This window comes from Gossypium hirsutum, chromosome D10, assembly GCF_007990345.1.
Source record: "Gossypium hirsutum isolate 1008001.06 chromosome D10, Gossypium_hirsutum_v2.1, whole genome shotgun sequence".
Taxonomy (NCBI): Eukaryota; Viridiplantae; Streptophyta; class Magnoliopsida; order Malvales; family Malvaceae; genus Gossypium; species Gossypium hirsutum.
In genome coordinates this window covers 24,006,899-24,027,397 of record NC_053446.1, presented here as the reverse complement: position 1 = coordinate 24,027,397, position 20,499 = coordinate 24,006,899, and the positions used below count along the sequence as shown (strand labels likewise).

At 29.6% G+C, this 20,499-nt stretch overlaps 1 protein-coding gene across 1 annotated transcript; it reads right to left on the bottom strand.

Annotated features, from left to right (window-relative positions):
- Positions 1-17,873: 17,873 nt before the first annotated feature.
- LOC107914684 (pirin-like protein) lies at positions 17,874-20,253 on the bottom strand. Its single transcript, XM_016843679.2, has 7 exons — positions 20,048-20,253; positions 19,914-19,963; positions 19,780-19,818; positions 19,678-19,706; positions 19,519-19,581; positions 19,332-19,435; positions 17,874-18,856 (listed from the first exon to the last, which is right to left on the bottom strand). The coding sequence occupies exons 1-7, from the start codon at positions 20,149-20,151 to the stop codon at positions 18,373-18,375; spliced, it is 873 nt and encodes a 290-aa protein (XP_016699168.1). The 5' UTR covers positions 20,152-20,253; the 3' UTR covers positions 17,874-18,372.
- Between the last annotated feature and the right edge of the window lie 246 nt (positions 20,254-20,499).

Genomic DNA, 20,499 nt, shown 5'->3' with positions numbered 1-20,499 from the left:
CCTGTGATAGTGTGATATCTCCTGATCTTTATAAGAAATGTTTTACTAATAAACAAAAATGCTTCCAACCGAGCTAATTCTGATATTGATGAAAGTGATATTTGAGTATTTGATAGAGAAAAGGGAGTTGCCTATGACGAGTAAAGATTTATAAAGGTACGAAATGAATGTTTGTAATGAATGTATTGACGATAAAAGTCATGCTATGTGTGTATATATATGAAAGCTAAATTTTGAGGCTTTATGAGTTCTACCCTCTCATAAGTATAGTTTTATACAGTGAAATTTGCCATATTTATATTGATTAAGTTTACAAGTGTGGAATTGAAGAGTTCAATGGCCAAATGATTAATAATGCAGTTAGAGCTGAGAATAAGTTAGTAAATAAAGATGATTATGACTGAGATATCAGATAATTTTTTTGAAGATTATTCAGAATATGCAATGTTCCTGTTAAGAAAGAAGTTATTCATGAGTAATCGATATATTCAGGTATGGTATCTACAAAACGAATTTAATGGAAATTTCTTCTAAATTAGTTCCTTTAGTGAACTGAATAATGTGCTATTATTGATGACTTTAGTAGCCAGTGGAATAGTGATGAAATCTTAAAAAATCTAAAAGCAGTAGTTATAATTGGATATTATACAACAATTTCTTCTAGGTATTCTACATGTTCTACTATTTTCAGAGATATATGTAAATGTTCATTTTCATATGTGATTCTTATTACATAGAAAGGTTGTCTGATTATGATATTAGAAGAAATTATTGAAAGTCTTTTTAAACTATGAGCGGTACTATTCTATCTTTCTCTGGTATTCTAATCAATTATGCTTGAGAGAAGACTTGATGAAAATATTCATATGATATTGTTTTCTACTACTACGGGTTGAAGCTCTGAATTGCAAATATGATTTATTCGTGAAAAATATTCATTGGTCGAAGGTAATTATATTTGTAACACCCCTTAATCCGAATCTGTCGCCAAATTAGGGTTATGAGGCATTACCTAACAAAACACAACTCAAAACAGACACTCAATTGAATTCAAGTACTAGGCAAAATAATAATAATAATTTTTTTAAATTTTTCTAATTCAATTTATATATATATTTAATCATTTCACATATATAAATCATGCTTCATTAATACAAAGTTCGATTAGTGTGAAAATCAAACGCATAACCTTCGAATGTTTAAAACATTATCAAACATACTTCAATCATATCACATTATCATCATAGTTGAACATAACTTTAATATTATTATATCACACTCATACCACTATAGTCACATTAGGGTTTATTGAACACAAAGAAAAAATCGTAATATACCGAATTCGCATGCTCTATAATCAATTCAAAATACATATACCGAACATTTCAAGCATACTAAACTTACGTACTTTGCTATTACAACCAAATCAAAATAACCAAAGTATATTTGAACATATAATCATCTCATACCTAATATGCATTAAACATCCATTAATTCAATTTCGTTTGCTTAACTATTGCCAAATTTATCATATTCTTAACCATTATAATTTATTTCAAGATTATGCGCATGAACCATAATAATTTAAATAATTTTGAACACAAATAATAACTAATATTACACTTATTTCACATGTCCAAATATCATAGTTAAAATACATATACTTAACCAATACATTTAATTACCTATTCGGCCATATAGGAAACCTTATTTACTTCTTATTTATATATTCATAATAATCAACAAAAACACATATATGTCATTGTAAAGTCCCAAGCTTTAGCCGAATATACCTTTACATCTATTAAATCACCATACATGTTTTCTAATATGATATAAACACCAAAACCAAATCTTATAGTCACTTACATTGTCAAAGAAACTAAACTTTAAACATTAATAATCCACATCAATTTCATTTCATCTATATGCCATTATAAACCAATTACTAACTAGCCACATATACAATTTGAATCTTATACCAAACTTATTTATTTCATTTTCATTTTATAGCATTCAAAACATATACATTCATGTCTTTATAAACCAACCCTAATTAATCAAAAGTATAACAGTACATACAACACAACCAAGCCATATATTTAGCTATTATAATTCATCACATATCCGAGTACACAAGCATGTTATAATATCAATTTAATAGCAACCCAAAAAGCCGATCATACCCAAATTAATAACCTATTTGCCGAAACACATATTTAGATATCACCCTTTTTAATCAAATCAAATTTCAAGACTTTAATACTTAGCATAAACCAAATAAACTCATACATATAAGTTGGTTAACTCATTCGAACACAAACTCAAAACATGATCACCTATAATCAAATTAGAACATAATAATTAAACACTTCAATCACCTACTCGAAAGCACATAAATTCCAAATTAAACAAAACGATCATGTATAAGCCAATATAAAACCAAACCTAACCATTTTCGCATGGCCATTTATATACATGATCCAAAACTAACCAAAAACATAAGCAAGCCTATACATGCCATAATATCGAATTTAAAATTTATCGAAATACCAAAAGATGTCGATAGTATGATAGACTTTACTGACGATCCCCGAGCTCGATCGTGACTCCAAAATCTATAAAACAGAGGTAAACACAAACACACACAGAGTAAGCTATTTAAGCTTAGTAAGTCTTAAACACAAACATATATAACCTAAATTACATATTAACATTTTGTTAACAAGGTCGAATTTACATAATATCAAATACAAGTTATCATTTACTACTAGATCACATGATAATCTCACATACTTACACTATATGGCTAATTCTACAAATACATATGAACTTATTCAATTCTCATAATTAATATCACAAATACCCTATTTGGCTGATTATACACAATCACATATATATATATATCCACATATTTCACATTTATAACTTTAGCACATAAACAATCAATTTAACAATCTACTTACCTAATTTTCACAAATTAGTATAAGTACATACCTGAGTCTTTTAATTCAATTTCATATTTGGTCTTCATTTAACATTGCCCGTTGAACCGTTCGGAATTAAAAAGGATACCCGGATAGTCAGAAAACTCGTACGGTTCCTATGTCATAACATATGTATCCTAACTATTCCTAGGGTTCGTACGGGGCTTTCGGACATTGAATCTCAACTGGATTGAACTAAAAAATACAACTCTTTTACCCAATATACATTCAACCATACACAATTAGATTCACAAAAATTCCATTTCTCATGTAACATATATTTATTATCAAATTTAACGACATTTATATGTTTAAAGACTTACCACGGATATCGGCGGACGAAATTGACTACTCGACTATTTTCGACTTCCCCCAATCTAATTTCGTTTTCTTTTGTTCTTGATCTAAACATATTCAAATTAAACTTATTTAATCATAATTTTACTTAACTTAGTCTAAAAACACATAAATGGGCAAATTACCATTTTTCCCCTGATATTTTACACTTTTTGCAATTTAGTCCCTATTGCATAAAACACAAAATAAACAAAATTTGCATATATCATGCTAGGGCCGAATATTCATAGGCTCCATACAAGTCCATATATTTCATTTATTTCACATTTTAGTCCCTAAAATTATTATTTTTGCAATCTAGCCCTAAATACTCAATTTCATCAAAAATTCCAATACAAAACATATTAATCTAAAACATATATTTCATTATTCATCATTAAACATCACAAAACACAATTATTCATCAAAGACATAACTATAAATCATCATCAATTTCTAAATTTCAAGCATGGATTTTGTAGTACTCGAAGCAACGACCTCAAAAACGTAAAAATTATCAAAAACCGAAGTAAAACATACATTGAATTAAGCTAAATGGTGACCTAATGTTTCAAAGCTCCTAACCCTTTCTATTTTCTAAGTTTTGGCATTGAAAGATAAAGAAAAATGGCTTTTTAATTTATTATATTATAACATATATTAACATTATTATTTGTTTACTATTTTAACCTTTAATAATTAATAAAGATAACATATATAATAAGGTTACATTAGTCCTTTGCCACCCACTAACTTACATAGTGGGCTATTTGCATCATAAAACCTCCTATTTATAAAGACAACCACTATTCAGCCATTTTAAAAATAACCACCTAATTTTTCATTTTACGCGATTTAATCCTTTTATTTAATCGAACACTCAAACGACAAAATTAAAGCACAAAATTTTCACACAAGTAAATTCACACATAATAAACACATAAAATAATTTTAAAATACTTTCTAACTTGGATTCGTGGTCCCGAAACCACTGTGTCCGATTAGGGTCAAAATCGGGCTATTACAATATTTACTGTTATAAATCCTAACTCGATTATGGGAGTTCAGTAATACAAATCTCAAGTTGTAGAAATTATATTACTGCACTGATAGTTACTGGAACTATTTTCTGTTTTCTTTTCTAATTGGGAATACCATTAATATTGAGGTATTATTCTATTTATAGATTGAAATGCTGACTCTATTATGGTATTATGGTTTAAATCAGTATGATGGTAATAATTTTAGAAAATTTAAGGCTTCAATGTTGATAATTGATAGCTATACTGATGATACAGTTATTACAAAAAGATGTAAGATTTGAGTGGCCTGATAAATGTTAGCAAAATTTTGACCAGATGAAAGTTCTGTGGACCGAAGCATCACTTCTGGTTTAGTCTGAATCGTGTAAGAAAGTTGTGATTTACAGAGATATATCATTGAATGGGTAAACTATGTTTTGATACAGTAAGACAAAGTAATAGTCTATACTTTTAAACAGTTAAAAAATCGTATGAAAAGAATTACCTGATACATGATTTAGAAGTGACAGTTATTGTCTCAGCTTTGAAAACTAGTGATACTATCAATTAGGGAAAAACATTTGAACCTCTTTACTGGTGAAATTTTCGAGGACAAAAATTCTTAAGGGGGAGAATTGTAATAGCCCGATTTTCAAAAATGTCAAAAACAGTGGTTCGAGACCACCAAATTTGGCAAATAAGCTCGTAAATTTTATTATTTAATAATTACGAGCCAAATATGATTTTTAAGAGATTTTTGAATTAGAAATTTGTGTTTTATAAAGATTTATTAAGTCAAGAAACTGAGGAAAAGAGGTATCGAGACCTCGATGCTATAAACCGAGCCGTAAATATTTTTATAAATATTTACGGAGTGTTAATATGGTAGTGTTAAAGTTTAGTCAGAAAGTTTTAACATTTCGACAATCAATTAATTAAAAAGGACTAAATTGAAAAGATGCAAAACTTGCTAAAGTGATTAAATAGCTTAACAATTAAATAAGGAAGGATTAAAAGAGTAAATGGACCAATTTAAGTGGCTGAGGCGGCATACTGTTAAAAAATCAAAGATTTTTATGCATTTAAAGACAATTAGAATTACAATAATGTTTATGTGGCCAAAATTTATTTTAAGGATTTCAAGACCATTTCTTCTTCAACTTTCTGTCAAAAACAGCCATGGAAGAAGGTTTTGAGCTGGTCTTTCATATTTTAGCTTCATGTTATGTTAAAAAATTATGTGTATGTGAATTTAAGTGACAGAAATTAAACAGCTAATGATATTGAGCTCATTTACATGAATCTGTCATTTGAAATTGTGATTGACAGGAAGAAATAGTTAATTGCATGCTTATATATGGTTATATGTATTTATCTGAAATACAAGAAAATGATGGTTATTGATATGGCTATGAAATGAACAAATGGTGATAACTATAAGGCTTGGCTGAATATCTTAAATTGGTACTTGAATGTATTAAAATATTGGTGAAGATAAAAGATCAAATGGGTGAGAAATAAGGCTTAGAAAATAGCCTGAGTTTTGTCCACACGGGTAGACACACGGCTTAGCACAGGGGCGTGCGTTCTGGCCATGTGTCCCATGCATCTTAGAGTTTGAAATCAGATTAGCACACGGGCAGAGCACACGGACGTGTGTATCAGTCATGTGAAGGACATGGCCTTGAACATGGGCGTGTGCCAAGGCCATGTGAAACCTACACCAAAAATGAATATAATCAGAATGTAACGGCCCAATTTAGACCCTAATCGGAATAGTGATTTTGGAACCATAAATTCGAGGTTGTAAAATTATTATTTTTTATTATTTTTGGTAATTACAGCATGTTATTTGATATGTGTGAAAATTTCGTGATTTAATTTTACCGATTGGTTGTCTAATTTGATAAAAAGACTTAATAGCGAAAAATGTAAAAGTGGCATTCTAATTGTTAAAGTGCTTAATTGCTTTGATTAATTAAAGATAGGGTCCTTATGATGTAATTTGGCCATTAAACCATGGGATGGACGATTATGGGCTTATGTTATATGGTTTTCTAATTAAATTACAAAGGTTAAAATAGTAAATGGTATATTAATAAGAAATAAATAAAACAAAGTCATAATAGTGTTCATCTTTTTCATTCTCTTCAACCGAAAATAAGAATGAAGGAAAGTATGGAAGCTAGAGAGGAGGCCGGCTGCATGTAGTGGAAAACCATGAAGTTGATTACTTAGAAGTTAAAAATTTTGAAGGGGATGGGTAACTCTTCTAAACTCTCTTTTCCCTATATCTTTTCATTGATGAATTTTGGTTAAATTATGTATTTAAGTTTGACCGAATGTGTGAGGGAAGGAACAAAATTGAATTGATAGAATCGGTGTTGGGAAATTTTAGCAAGCATTCCTTGAACTTTTATTCTTTTGTGTTTGCGAATTGGGGAAAATTGTTAGATTGCTGTTCAAATTGTACACCTATTAGTATTGTTAATTGCTACTCGGTTATTACTGTTCGATCATGGTTGATGCTGTGGAATATTACAGTGATAAGGATGCTTAGAAAAGGGTGTATGCATGTTGTTTTAGGGACTACTATTTGATGTATTAATGCAGCAGTAAATTGTTGTTTAGACGTTAATAAATGTGGTCTGAGTGACTTTAAATTATGTTAATAATGGTTGAAGTTGCCAATGAATATATAATAATGTATTTATTACGTCTGGAACTTCAGAAAATGAGTGTTTGATATTGTCATTAATGTAGCTAGGAAGATAATAAAATATCAATTTAATGCGACATAAATATGACCAAATGCCTTTTAAAGTGTTAAATTAATGATATTTATTAGTTGTAGCTTAGGTGTAAAAATCTGAATGTTAAAGGGGTTAATGCAACCATTATTAAAGTTATTAAATGAGAATAAAAGCAGAGTAAATGCTACAGAAATTATGTCTTAAGTGTTAGTTAATCAGTTGATTAAGTAGTGATAAATAGTCGTATGTTTATATTGTTTGGACGGTTCATGGACTATTTATTACAACAGGGGAAAAAGGTGTTAATAATGTTAATTAATGTTGTCTAAATTGATGTCAGATTAAGCTATTGAAAAGTGTAATTAGTAACTAGTATGTACTGCATCATTAAGTTAAGTGTTAATTATTATCAAAGTTGGTTTTAGTGGATTAATTAGGCTGCTATATTGCAGGATTTGAATATTGTTTGAATTGATATTAAGTATGTAATTATACTGTCATATTTTTTTTTGTATATTGATGTTGTTTATTAAAGAGTATCTTAATGCCATCCATATATATATATATATATATCTTTCAGACTTTAAGTTTAATGAACTAATATAAATTCCTACTGTATTCATGTTGTCCAAAATTGGAATGAATTGGATAATGGTTGTATTTGTGTTGACCATTTGTGAGGAATAAATATGTTTTTACTAATTGTAATTAAATGATAGAATGGTTTGAGTTTGGATTTGATTTGATATTTGAGTTAGTTAATGTATTGATTTATTATTATGCTTTGATCGTGAAACAAATAGATTAATTATAAATCGGGGAAAAGATACGGTCGGGGAATAATCATCTATGACTTGAGGTAAGTCTATAAGCATTTAAATGTCATTAAATTTGATAATATATAAATGTTATATGATGAATGGAATTTTTTGTGTGAATATATTTGTGTATGGCCAAATGTGTATTGAACAAAGGAGCTATATTTCGAGTTCGATCCGATCGAGATTCAATGTCTGAAAGTCCCGTATGAACCCTAGGAATAGATAGGATACATATGTCATAACATATGATTTTTGATATGTGTTTTCGTGTAAGACCACGTCTGGGACGTTGGCATCGATTTGTGTTTACGTGTAAGACCATGTCAAGGACATCGGCATCGTATTTGATTCGTGTAAGACCCTGTCTGAGACAGTGGCATTGATATATGATTACATGTAAGAACACGTCTAGGACGTTGGCATTGTACAAGTTTTTCCGATTATCTGCGTATCCTTTATAATTTCGAACGGTTCAACGGGCAATGTGAAGTAAAGACCGAATGTGAAATCGAATTAAAAGGTTCAGGTATGTATTCATACTATGATATGTAATTAAGGTAAATTGTATACTTGAATTGATGTACTTGTGATATTTTAAGTGATTCGGCATATTATGATATTTAAGAGTGATAATTATATATGTTTATGTGTATTGGTGTATTTAGCTATATGATGTTAAATTCTAAATTATATTTGAAAACATATAAACTTGTGAGTGTGATATATGTGTATATTTCATTAAGGTTTGGACTGACTAGGTTAATTGACTTAGTGTTTAATGATTATTGTTTGCTTATGACTTACTAAGCTGCGAAAGCTTATTGTGTGTATGTTTTCTCTTCGTTTTATAGATTTTGGAAGTTGGTTCGAGCTCGAAAATCGTCAGGAAAGACTATCACACTATCGACTCCCTTCGGTATTTTGCTAAGTTTGAGTTCGATCTTATGGCATGTATAGCATAGCTGAAATGCTTGATTTTGGGTTATGTAATATTGAGCCATGCAAAAATGGCTTATTGGTTAAGCTTAGTTTCTATCCCATTAAATATAATAGCTTTATTTGATGATTGAGTAATTAGATTCGATCATGGTATAATTATGTGTGACTTGTTTAATATGTTTTGTTTATGGTTAATTGAATTAAGTCATGGTTTAAGCTTGTATCGAAAGTAATATGTATTTCATATGTAGGTGATATATATATTCGGTGTATGCTTAGTGATAAGGTCTTGATATGTGGATTGAGTAAATGGGTAAAATTAAGTATATTATAAATGAAATGATAGTTAAGTTCAATTATAAGATATGGAAAAATATGTGTAATTTCAGTCATGATTTAAGTCTGTTTTAGAAGTATGTTTTATGTTATAAATGTATGTATGAATTTGAGATTGGTAAATGAGAAATGATATGTATAAATTTAATATTTGAGTTAAGTATTATGCACGTAATATAAGTGTGACGTGTTTCGGCAACAAGATATGTAATGAATCATAATGTATAATTTGATTTATGGATAGGCTTGAAAGTGGTAAGTGATGTGTAGTTATATCCTGCTAGTGATGGGTAAAACAAATGCATGATATGTTTAATTGTGGTTCGTTATTTAAATGTTGAATGATTGATTTCAAAATGTGTTAAGTAAGTGGTAGCAAATTCAGCCTTAGTAAATGGTTTATTTTGATAAGCATGTGAGATGGGTGAAATATTATTTACCTATTTATGATAGAATATGATAAATTTTATTATTGAAAAATGCATATGAATTGGTAAGGAACAAAATACTATTCGATTATTGGTAATGTTTGCTAATGTTTCATACATGGTTTTTAAATAGGATAAAGGATATGTTTTGTTTTGACTTATTGAGTGAATTTGCAAAAGTACAAAGATCGTTATGTTTGATAATTAACTAATGAAACGGATGTTTAAAAACAGATGGATATATGTATGCGGTACATGTCAAATAAATTAGGTTTGATGATTAATTAGAAGTCTGAAAGCCATGTACTTTGGTTATAAGGTTCGGTTATTGAGATTATATGATATATGTATTATGATCTGTTGTAAATTAGTTTGGGTCAAATAAGTGATTAAATTATTAATATTGATATGTTTAAAATTTTAAAGCATAACTTGTTTATATACCTTAAGTAGTAAGCATGGTTGGGTTTTAGTTGGTTGAGTGAACTATATGTATAAAAATTTTATTTGAATGTATATTGAATTATAAGTTGTGTGATATTGATATTAAATATAAAATGCACGAGTATTGATGTGATTGAATTACGAAACAAGAAATGTAGTAAATGTCTGTTCTGATCTGTGCTATGTCTGGTAATGCCTTGTAACCCTAATCCAGTGTTAGATATGGGTTAAGGGTGTTACACAGAATGCCACACGGCCTAGTGACACGGGCGTTTGCCCAGGCCGTGTGACTCAAGTTTCTTCATAGGTGCAAGTCAGAGAGTTACACGCCCTAGAGACACGACCATGTGAGCCACACGAGCGTGTCCCCAAGTCACACGGGTGTGTGACCCCTATATGTGAGAAATTTTTTTAAATTTTGTAAAAAATTTCTTGAGAATTCGGTTTAGTTCTGACTCGGTCCTAATGCATGATTTGGGCCTCGAAGGTCCATTTAAGGGACTTTACGAATAAACTCAAAAAGTGAATTGTAAATTACTCGAATTATCTGAAAATGTTCTATAATCTCTGGTAATGCCTCGAAACCCTATTTTGATGATGGATACGGGTTAAGGGTGTTACACTTGAAGATACCTAGTTAGCACTTAATACCTACCATTCTCAGTCCCAGATGTATTTGTACTAGAAAAATCCACCTAAAAAAAAGAGAGGATTATGGGCTGATAGACCTACCCTAGAAGGTCAAACCTATAAAAGCCAAAAGGGGAACCCTAGAAAGGGGATTTTTTTCTAATAGAAGAAAAAGAGGAGCAGCTTTTGACAGGAAAGGAGGGAAGGACCAAGAAGGAAGGCAACTGAAGAAGGAGAAGATAATTGCATCATATTTGACAACTGTAAGACATTGTGCTGTCGGTGTTGAGAGCTGAATAAGCAAAAGCCAACATCTTGAAATTTTTTCTTTGATTTTTATCGCATTTCCTTTAGAACTTAATTGTAAAAGATGATGTTGATTAATGCATTAAACTTGAACTCGATTTACCTAGCTATGAGCTAAATCTCTTAGGCTTGGGATTACTTGGCTAAACCTTTTAATTTCTATTAATGTTCACAATTTAAGTTGGAATTATTTTGTTGTTTTATTCAATGGTATTTCATGCTTATTACAAGATGTGTATTGACGAATATGTAGCAAGTTATTAAGATAACTTAATGCCGATATAACTTAATGCCGACAAGGTTTGGTTATTTGGATCGACATTAGATAATATGACTGAATGAAAAATTATTTATTCGCAACAACCTCTAGACATAGAGCATTGCCTCATTCGAAAGAGGGTAGAAAATATTAGTGGTAGCTGAACTTAAGTCTATAGACATATAGTACCTTAAGGAAGGTAGCCCAAGGTTTGCCCTCGAGAGAAGCAAACTACTATAGAAACTTATTGAGCAGTAGAATGTTCAAGACTTCATTGTGGCATTAGTAGTTAGAGAAGGTAGATGCATCAGTAATCCCAACCATCCTAATCAACATTGCAATTACTTAATCTTCTTTTCTTTAGTTATTTGGACATGACACTCTTGTTTCATTTACTTGTTTTGTGTTGCACATTTTATACATCATCATTCTCTCATTTTGTCACTACATTCTCACTATTATTTTGCTTCAGCATTAATCCATCCTAACTCGAACAACTCGACCAAATTATACCGTTCTAATCCCTGTGGAGACGATCTCACTCATCACTTTATTACTTATTCAACGTGTATACTTGCACAATTCGCACATCATATTCACAAACGACATGTATACAACTTATAGGCTTGTCACTTTTTTAGTTGAGCTATGTGCTCAACATGTGTTTAACTTCTTTACTCGACACGTGTTGGATTTCCTTGTTCAACCTTTGTTGGGTTTCTTTTGCTTCACACGTATTAAATTTACTTTTAAGTTTTATTTTTTATTTTTTAAAATTTAATGTTATTTTTTATACAAGTATTTTGTTTCAACACGGCTTAGTACATGAGTTAGCAATAGACCAACTTCACTCGGTAAATTTTAGCTACTCACATTACTTGTTTTAAGTAAAAGAAAGAAAAGTGTTTTACTTATTTTGAATAGGTCTTATTTACTAGAGCTTTACTCATCATTCTAATTTCAAGTTTAAATTATACTAATTAGTTTGTATGTTATGACAAATTGTTTTAAATTTATGTAATAATTAAGCTTTTCCTTGTGTTGATATACTAAATTATCAAACGAGGCATAAATGATGTATTTAATAAATTATGTATATTGAAATTTCATTGGTTTTGCCTTTCAAATATTTTCTCAATGGCAATTGAATGAAGTTACTATTAGTTTTAAAATAGAGATGGAGACAGAAGTTTGTTTATCAAGTGCAAAAACTTCTTATGTCTATGGAGCCTTGCCCAAAGAGTAACCCACTATATAATCAACTAGTGTAAGACTTGATTTTAGCTCAACTCACTCGCCAAGTTGCAACCTCACTCCTATATACAATCTAGACCACTCTTCCACTAAGACTTTTCCCTTGAAAGCTTAATTGCAAAATGAACAACATGAAATTTGCTTAAAACATATTTGCACAAAAAATAAGTTCCTAACCAAATAGAATAAGTGATATATTCATCTCATCCTTAAATAAATGAAAAAAATTCACTTAAATAAGCATCTAATGGCTTGCAAAAGTAAAATCAATGTAAATCACTATCTCCTAAAAAATAGCCTTCAATATATTCTTCAATAGGAAATGAACTTGTCGAGATGTTCTTGATTTAGTCTTCTAAGGAAAACAAATCTCTTCATATAAGGAAATATGCTCACATCGAAGGTCTTCAAAAGAGTCATTACTTTACTTTAACTATTTAAAAATCAATCTCTCTTTAAATAAGGTTAGTAGATCACACTAAAACTCTTAAAAACAAACATTGTTTGATCCAATCTCTTTTCCAATTATAATCTCTTTATTTGTTGCTCAAAATCTTCAAAAATATGTAAGTAAATAATCAAGATATGTTGGTCAAACATGCTAACAAATAAGGCAAGTCAACTTTTCCTTAAGTTGCAAGTGGTGTTGTAGTTGGTAATTATAGTTGGCATTAACATATATGTTTGTTTAAGGTTGATTTTTTTTTAAAAAAAAAGGCACTCGATCCACTCGAATTCTATTTAGAAAAAATTTAATATAAAGAAACTTATTTTAATTTATTTTTAGATTATGTATTTGAAAATTCTAATTACACTCAACTTAAAAAGTACCCTTACAATTTTTTATTTTTAGTGAATGAATGAGGGTACAACTCAGTTTAAACATAAAATTGCATTGCACATCCCTTACAGTGTGCTATTCCTAAAAGATATCCAATAAGAATACTAGCAATTCCAGCCGATTGTCTCTCAAATTGTGTAACAGCTCAATTTTTAATAGTGTTAAAAATGGATGTTTTGGAACCCCATTTTTGTAGTTTGAGTCCGTAAATATTAATATTTAATATTTACAAGATTTTTATTAAATTTTGGTCTGGAAATTTTGTTGAATTGATAGTTAATTAAGATATAAGGACTAAATTGTAAAAGTCTTATAAATCTAGATTTTTAAATTGTAAAGAGATCAAAATGGTAATTAAACCTTTTTTTATTCAATAGTGTAAATGGATGTTGTCATCTACTAACTTTTCTTAATTAAGAGTATAGTTTAATCAATCAAATATTAATTAAGCTAATGTTGATTAATTAAGAATAAATTAAAGTATATAAAGGTAATTATGTTGGCATCTTTTGTTTCTTTTATTCTCCACCGAATGAAAACAAAAGAAAACCTAGAAAAGCCATTGTTAAAGCTTCAAACTTTCGGCTCTTGAATGGTATATTCAATTAAGTCATTTTCTTGTATTTTTTACGTTTTTGAGGTCATGAGAGCTTGATTTAGCTAGCCCATGTACCAATTTGGAAAACTGTTAAAGTTTTTAAAAGTTTTCATTGATGAGTTCTTAAAAAAATTGGTGTTAAATTGATAGATTTTAAGTTTAGATATGAAAAAGAACTAGATTGTAAAGTGTAAATTGTTAGTTTTGTCCAAAAGGACTAGAGTGTAAAAATTGAATATTTGATGTAAAATTTATATGATTATTGATAGTAGAGGGTCCTAAAAGGATGTAATTGAGATCAATTTTGAAACTTTAGGGACTAAATTGAATAAAATAAAAAACTTTAGGGCCATTTAGAAAATGAAATTGGATTGATTCATACATATAATAGGATTTTATAAAATGTTTGGAATTGATAAATTGAACCGAATTATTGTATAGATTGAGAATTGAATCAAATCAAAGATAATCGGGAAAAATATAAAATTGTTGATTAGTCCTTAAAAACTTGTTTGTTTGATATTTTGTCAGGTAAGTTCATATGAAACTTATTATTTTATTTCATGTTATGGTTGAATTGTGTTTATTTTGCTTACTAGTTTATATAAATGTGAATTTGGTGATTTTAGGCATCAATTGGACTAAATTGCGAAGTAAGAAATATATGGTATTTATGAAAAGGTACAAGGTACCAAAATGGAAATGGAATGTTTATAAGATTAGTAGGACATGTATATACTATTACAGGTTTTGAAATTATACAATTACAATAATAGTACCCATATGAACTTAATAAAGGATTATGATACATATGACATGCCATTAAGGCAAATATGGAAACGATCAGAGATTTACATATGAATTACTCACTTACCATATGCAAATTATAGAGAAAAAAAGGGTATGAAAATAAGTGACCAAATAAGCTACATCACCTAAAAAAATACTTAATATTAATAAAAAAAACTATATATCCTTGTATATATATATATATGCCTGTGATATCTTAAAGAAATAATAGACTAATATTATATATGCATATATCTTGGCAATATGCATTTATGCTGTTATCAACTGAATTCATCTTCAAAACCATACCATTACAAAACACATACACTGAATGTGTTCCACAACAATATATATAGTTTAATCAAATAAAAAACCACAACAAAAAACCAACAAAAATATTCAATTTCTTTCTTTAAAACATCTTAATTTTAATAGAACAAAAACTCATGTGTTTAATCGAAAACCCATATAAACAAAAAATTGCTTTGACTTTTCAAAGCAAAAAACCTAGACTATATTGAATCTTCAATTGAATTGTTGTAGTACGAAAAAAAAAACCTAATACTAGAAATCAATATATGAATTCAATTGTAAATTGCCTCAAACATTAATTTGCATCTATCAATTGAATTCCGTAGCATAATCCTTCTACGTGGGTTCGATTTTGACTTCGATATTAATAAAATTTTAAAAATCCAATTAATCAAAATCAAAACCCAAAGATTTTATTATGAATCTCAAAGATTAAACCTAAAAACTATTCATTCTAAAAAAATAAAACAGACTTAATCAATTTCTAATAATTTAATATGACGAGACTCGGATGACACTTGTTAGAACTATAAAAACAAGATCTGATATAGACTTAAAACTGTAAACTAAGATCTGTCATGTCAAATCATCAAGAACAAAACTAGATGCGGAAGCATACCTGAATCCATAAGTTTTTGAAATCTTCTGATCTTATGATTTTGATCTTTCAAATTAGCACACAAGTAATTTTGAGAACGTGGCTCTCTCTTTTCTAAAGAGCTCTCTTTTCTAAAGGGAAATAAAAAAAGTTACCTATGTGTAATTTGGGAACCATAACCCTTATATATATAATTTTTGCACATTAACCCTAATTTCTAATTAACCAACCATCAATTAGAAATTGTTACTATAGTATTTGCATATATTTGGCCCATGCTTTATTTAATAACTAAAGCCCAATAAACCTTAACCAAATTAAATCACTTTTAATTTGGGCTAACCTTTTATAATAGTAAATAATAAAATATAATTACTCTTATTATATGTGATGTTCATATTTTCTAACAATTATATGTGAAATAAAGTTGTTGCAAGCACCAATTTCTTGCTGAAAAAGTGCCCCTACAACTTAGGTTTGGATACTTACCAAGTGGGTATGGAGACTTCTCATAAAAGTAGTCTGTTATAACCATTACAAGGCTCTTGACTTACAAGTTAAAATTATTATTATATTTTTAAAAAAATATTTATTTTTATATATTATTTCTTGTCAATTATAATTTTTAAAATATTTATGTATTTTTTTTGAATTTTTTTTAGAATTAATATCATATTGGGATCATTTGTAAATTTTGATGGTTAATTTTTTTAAAATTATGATTAAAGTGATATAATATGTAAAAGTTGAAGACTCAATTTGTTATTATACCGAATCTTTTAATTGCTACGTCATTTGTAATTTTAACTGGAGTGACCAAAATGATCAAACCATATAACATGAGTGCTTAAATTGTAAATTTTTTTATTTTTAGTGCCTAAAATAAATTATTTTTTTATAATTGAGTGATTATGTGTATAATTTATGAAGCAGTTGAAATGAAGATATTGGCAAGTGTGCTAAACTATTTTATCCATGTCTCAATGTTCCTGTATGGTTGCATCAATCTACATTTTAACCTTTTAATGGAAGATAATTTTTATGGTATAGTTTTGAGAAAGGTCTATAATTGTTAAAATCCAATCCTAACAGGTTTAGAACATGGAAGACTGAAAATGAAACATGCATTTATTGTTCAACTAAAGCTTAAGTTGTTAAACTGCTGCAACACCGCATCTATATCGTTTACATTTTACCTTTTTCTTAAATTATATTTATTCCATACATTTTTTAATACCAACATATAAATATGATTCTTTAAAAGTTATTTTAAGAATATAGATTTTTTCTAAAATGTTAAATATATTTTTAATAAAAGGTGTTAATGAGTTTTTTAAAATTTTGAGTGAGATTCTAAATTTAGACAAATAATTCAACCTCAAAATAAATTTAAGATGAATACATATCCATATTTGATATTTATCTTAGAAACCTCTAATATGAATATCCTAAACAACAGTTGTGAGTATTTTATGGTCTAGCCTAGACCTGTCCATGGGTCAGGCCACCCGACCCGACTTGAAGGCCCGTCCGAAAAGCGGTAGGGTTTGGGTAAAAATATAGGTCCGAAAAATGGGTTTGGGTAAAAAATAAGGCCTATTTAGAAAACAGGCCGAGCCTCGGGTAGGACTTTTTTTTTCAAAGCCTGGCCCAACCCGAATATGCAAAAAAAAAAGTTTTTTTTTCTTTTTTAATTATTTTCTTGCTATTTTCTTATTTTTTTTCACTATTTGGTTACCATTTCACAATTATATTGTTACTATTTTATTGTTATTATTTGGATATTGTATAACTTTTATTTTATTGTTAATTTTGTTACTATTTTAGAGACATTTACTTGTTAAATTGCGCATATCTCAGTGTTATTTAAGTATACATATTTTTTTAATTTATTTTCAATTTGTTAGAAAATATTTATTTTAATATTTTTAGTATTTTTGATGAATTATATAATTTTAAAAAAATTATATAAAAGAATAATACAAATAGGCCAAGCTGAAACTAGGTTTTAAGCATTTTTATCTGGACCAGACTCAGACCTAACAAACGGGTCTTAAATTTTTATTAAGTCCAACCCGAACCCAATCTATTTTAGCCCATGAACACATTTAGTCCAGTCACTAACTTTCAAATTTTAATTTAATAAAATCATGACCAAACAAAATCAATCACTCTCTTCCCCCTTCGGCCTCTTAGTGGATCTTGCAGTTGGATTGTAGGTGAAGAAAGGGTCATCTGTTGGTGCAATAGATATGATTAAGAATCCAATTCAACATATAAAAAAGTTTTTTAAAAGAAAAAAACCCTACCATAATATCCACCAACAGAGAAAAAAAAAACATAAGATATATACCAAAAGGGTTTTTAAAAAAAACATAATATATATTTTTAAAAAATACAAAATGGAAAAGATAATAAAAATCTAGTTGAAAAATATAATTAAACTAAAGATAAGATGACCCCATAAAATCAGCATGATGACTTTTAGTGATGAACTATATATGCACACACTTCTCCAGCTTGCACTTTGAACCTCTAGAAGCTTTTTTTTTTTTTTGCTCCAATGAATAGGAAATCTTTCCTTTTCAGCTCTCCTATCTCACCTCTCTCTATCATGGAGATAGTGAATGACATATATATATATATATGGGGTGCCCTTTTTTTATTCCTTGGGGATGCTGTCATTGTTGGTAAAGGGCTTTTCAAATCGTATCATCACTCAATGTGATCTCCAGTGCTTAGCCATTTCAAACCCATTTTTGCTGTAGTGATAGTCTTCAATGGTTTGATCAATCTCAGCTTGTGTGTTCATCACAAAAGGACCATACTGAACCACTGGTTCATTCAACGGTTGACCTGCAATGAGCACAAATCTCAATGGCTTTGATGATCTGTTCCACACACTTAGACCATTCCCTGGACCCAAAACTGCCATATGGTTAGGTGGTATGGGTGAATTGTTTTGGTACCCAAACACTCCTTCACCTTCAATTACGTATGCAAATGCATTCCATGATTCTGGGATGTGCTGGTGAACTTGTGTACTTGGCCTTAAACTGAAATCCAAGTACATCGCCGGGGTTCGGGTGTAGACAGGAGATTGGACTCCCATCGATTCCCCGGCGATCACTCGTACTTCTACACCTTCTTCTTCTGCACTTGGAATGTCCTTACTTAATAGCTCCTGATACCTTGGTTCAATCCTGGCAAGATTTTTTCAAAATATTCATGTTCAACATTCATGTTTGACGTATTTTCAAATATGAATAGAAATAGTATGGGATTTTGCTAAACAGGAAATATTGTAGAAGATGTGATGAATTTTCATGACTTTTGCAGATAAAAACAGGTAATTTGAAAACTTGTCCCTTTTCTTTTCCCGAAAAAGCAAACTTGTCATCTATCTCTTGAATTATTTTAAAAATCCATTGTTCAACAAACTACATAAATAGATAAAATACAAGTAATATTTGTATTAACTAAAAACATCATGTACCAGTCAAAGCAAGGAAGACAAATTACATATTAATTAGCTGAAAATATTTGAAAGAGATTCACTTTATTCATAAAAATGGTCTTCAAAATCAAATGGTAATTTGCTGGTTGAAAAAAAAGAGAGAGTAAATTTATAGATTGGCTCCCAAATGCGAAGGTCAAATCCGAATTAAAGTTTCTTACATTTTGTCTTGGGATGAGAGATTGATCCAAAGCTGCAAACCCTTGTGAACACCCTCTCCAGCAGGCATTTCAGAGTGGATTATTCCTCTTCCTGCTGTCATCCACTGCTTCATTCAACCAATAAATCAAAAACCCAGAAATTTGACCAGATCTGTCATTTGAATCATTCAAAGGAGAAAATAATTACCTGCACATCACCGGTATGAATTGTACCTTTATGCCCTGCAAAATCTTGATGAGTGATACCTCCCTGATATCCACAAAAAAACAGGGCCCCAAATGTCAGTTGTTTCTCAAGTATCAATTTGTGTGGTTTTTGTAGAAATTAATGAAACAAGAAATTTACCTGTAACATGTATGTAACTGTTTCAAACCCTGTAAAAAACCACAAACAACATTTACCTCACAAGAATATGATACAGATTTATGGTAAGAAATTTCAAAGAACCTCTGTGAGGATGATCAGGAAATCCAGCCGGAGGAGACACTGCAAACAATAAAAACAAAAATGGTCAATAAATTCAAAAAAGAGAACTTATATATATATATGTATTCTCATATCGGACACTAGTGAAGCTATACCTGTAAAATCATCCATCATGAGGAAAGGATCCAAAGTCTTCAATTCACTCCTGAAATCATATACAAAGAATCAAATTTGAAAAATAAGGATAAAAACCCAGAAAGGCAAAGAGAAAGAAAAAAAATCAAGAAACCTTCCAATGCATCTGCGGACAACAGCACCGTCACCCTCGCGTTGATGCTTGGGAAGAAACTTCTTAGTGACCAATCTTGGTCGAGCGAAAGAGGTTTCAGACATGATTGTTCTTTTTATTTTCTAAACAATGATTCTGCGGATGTCTGCAATGAATGAGTTGCTGTGTAAGCAATCAATCTCTCTGTTTATGTGTTTGAATGATGTTGGGGGGTTTATATATAAGTAGTGAAACTGGGAGATTGAGACCCAAAAAGAGGAGGGAAAGAGTTAAAAATGGGGTTGGTTGGAGGTTCTGACAGAAAGGGAGGCGTGGGGAAACATTTGCATTGGGACCCATTCATTCCATCCTTGGACCAATCATCATCATGATGTCAAGCTTTTGTCATCATCTTTCTGTCTAGATCTTTTTTATATATATGATTGAATTTGGATTAGTTTTATTACTGATTT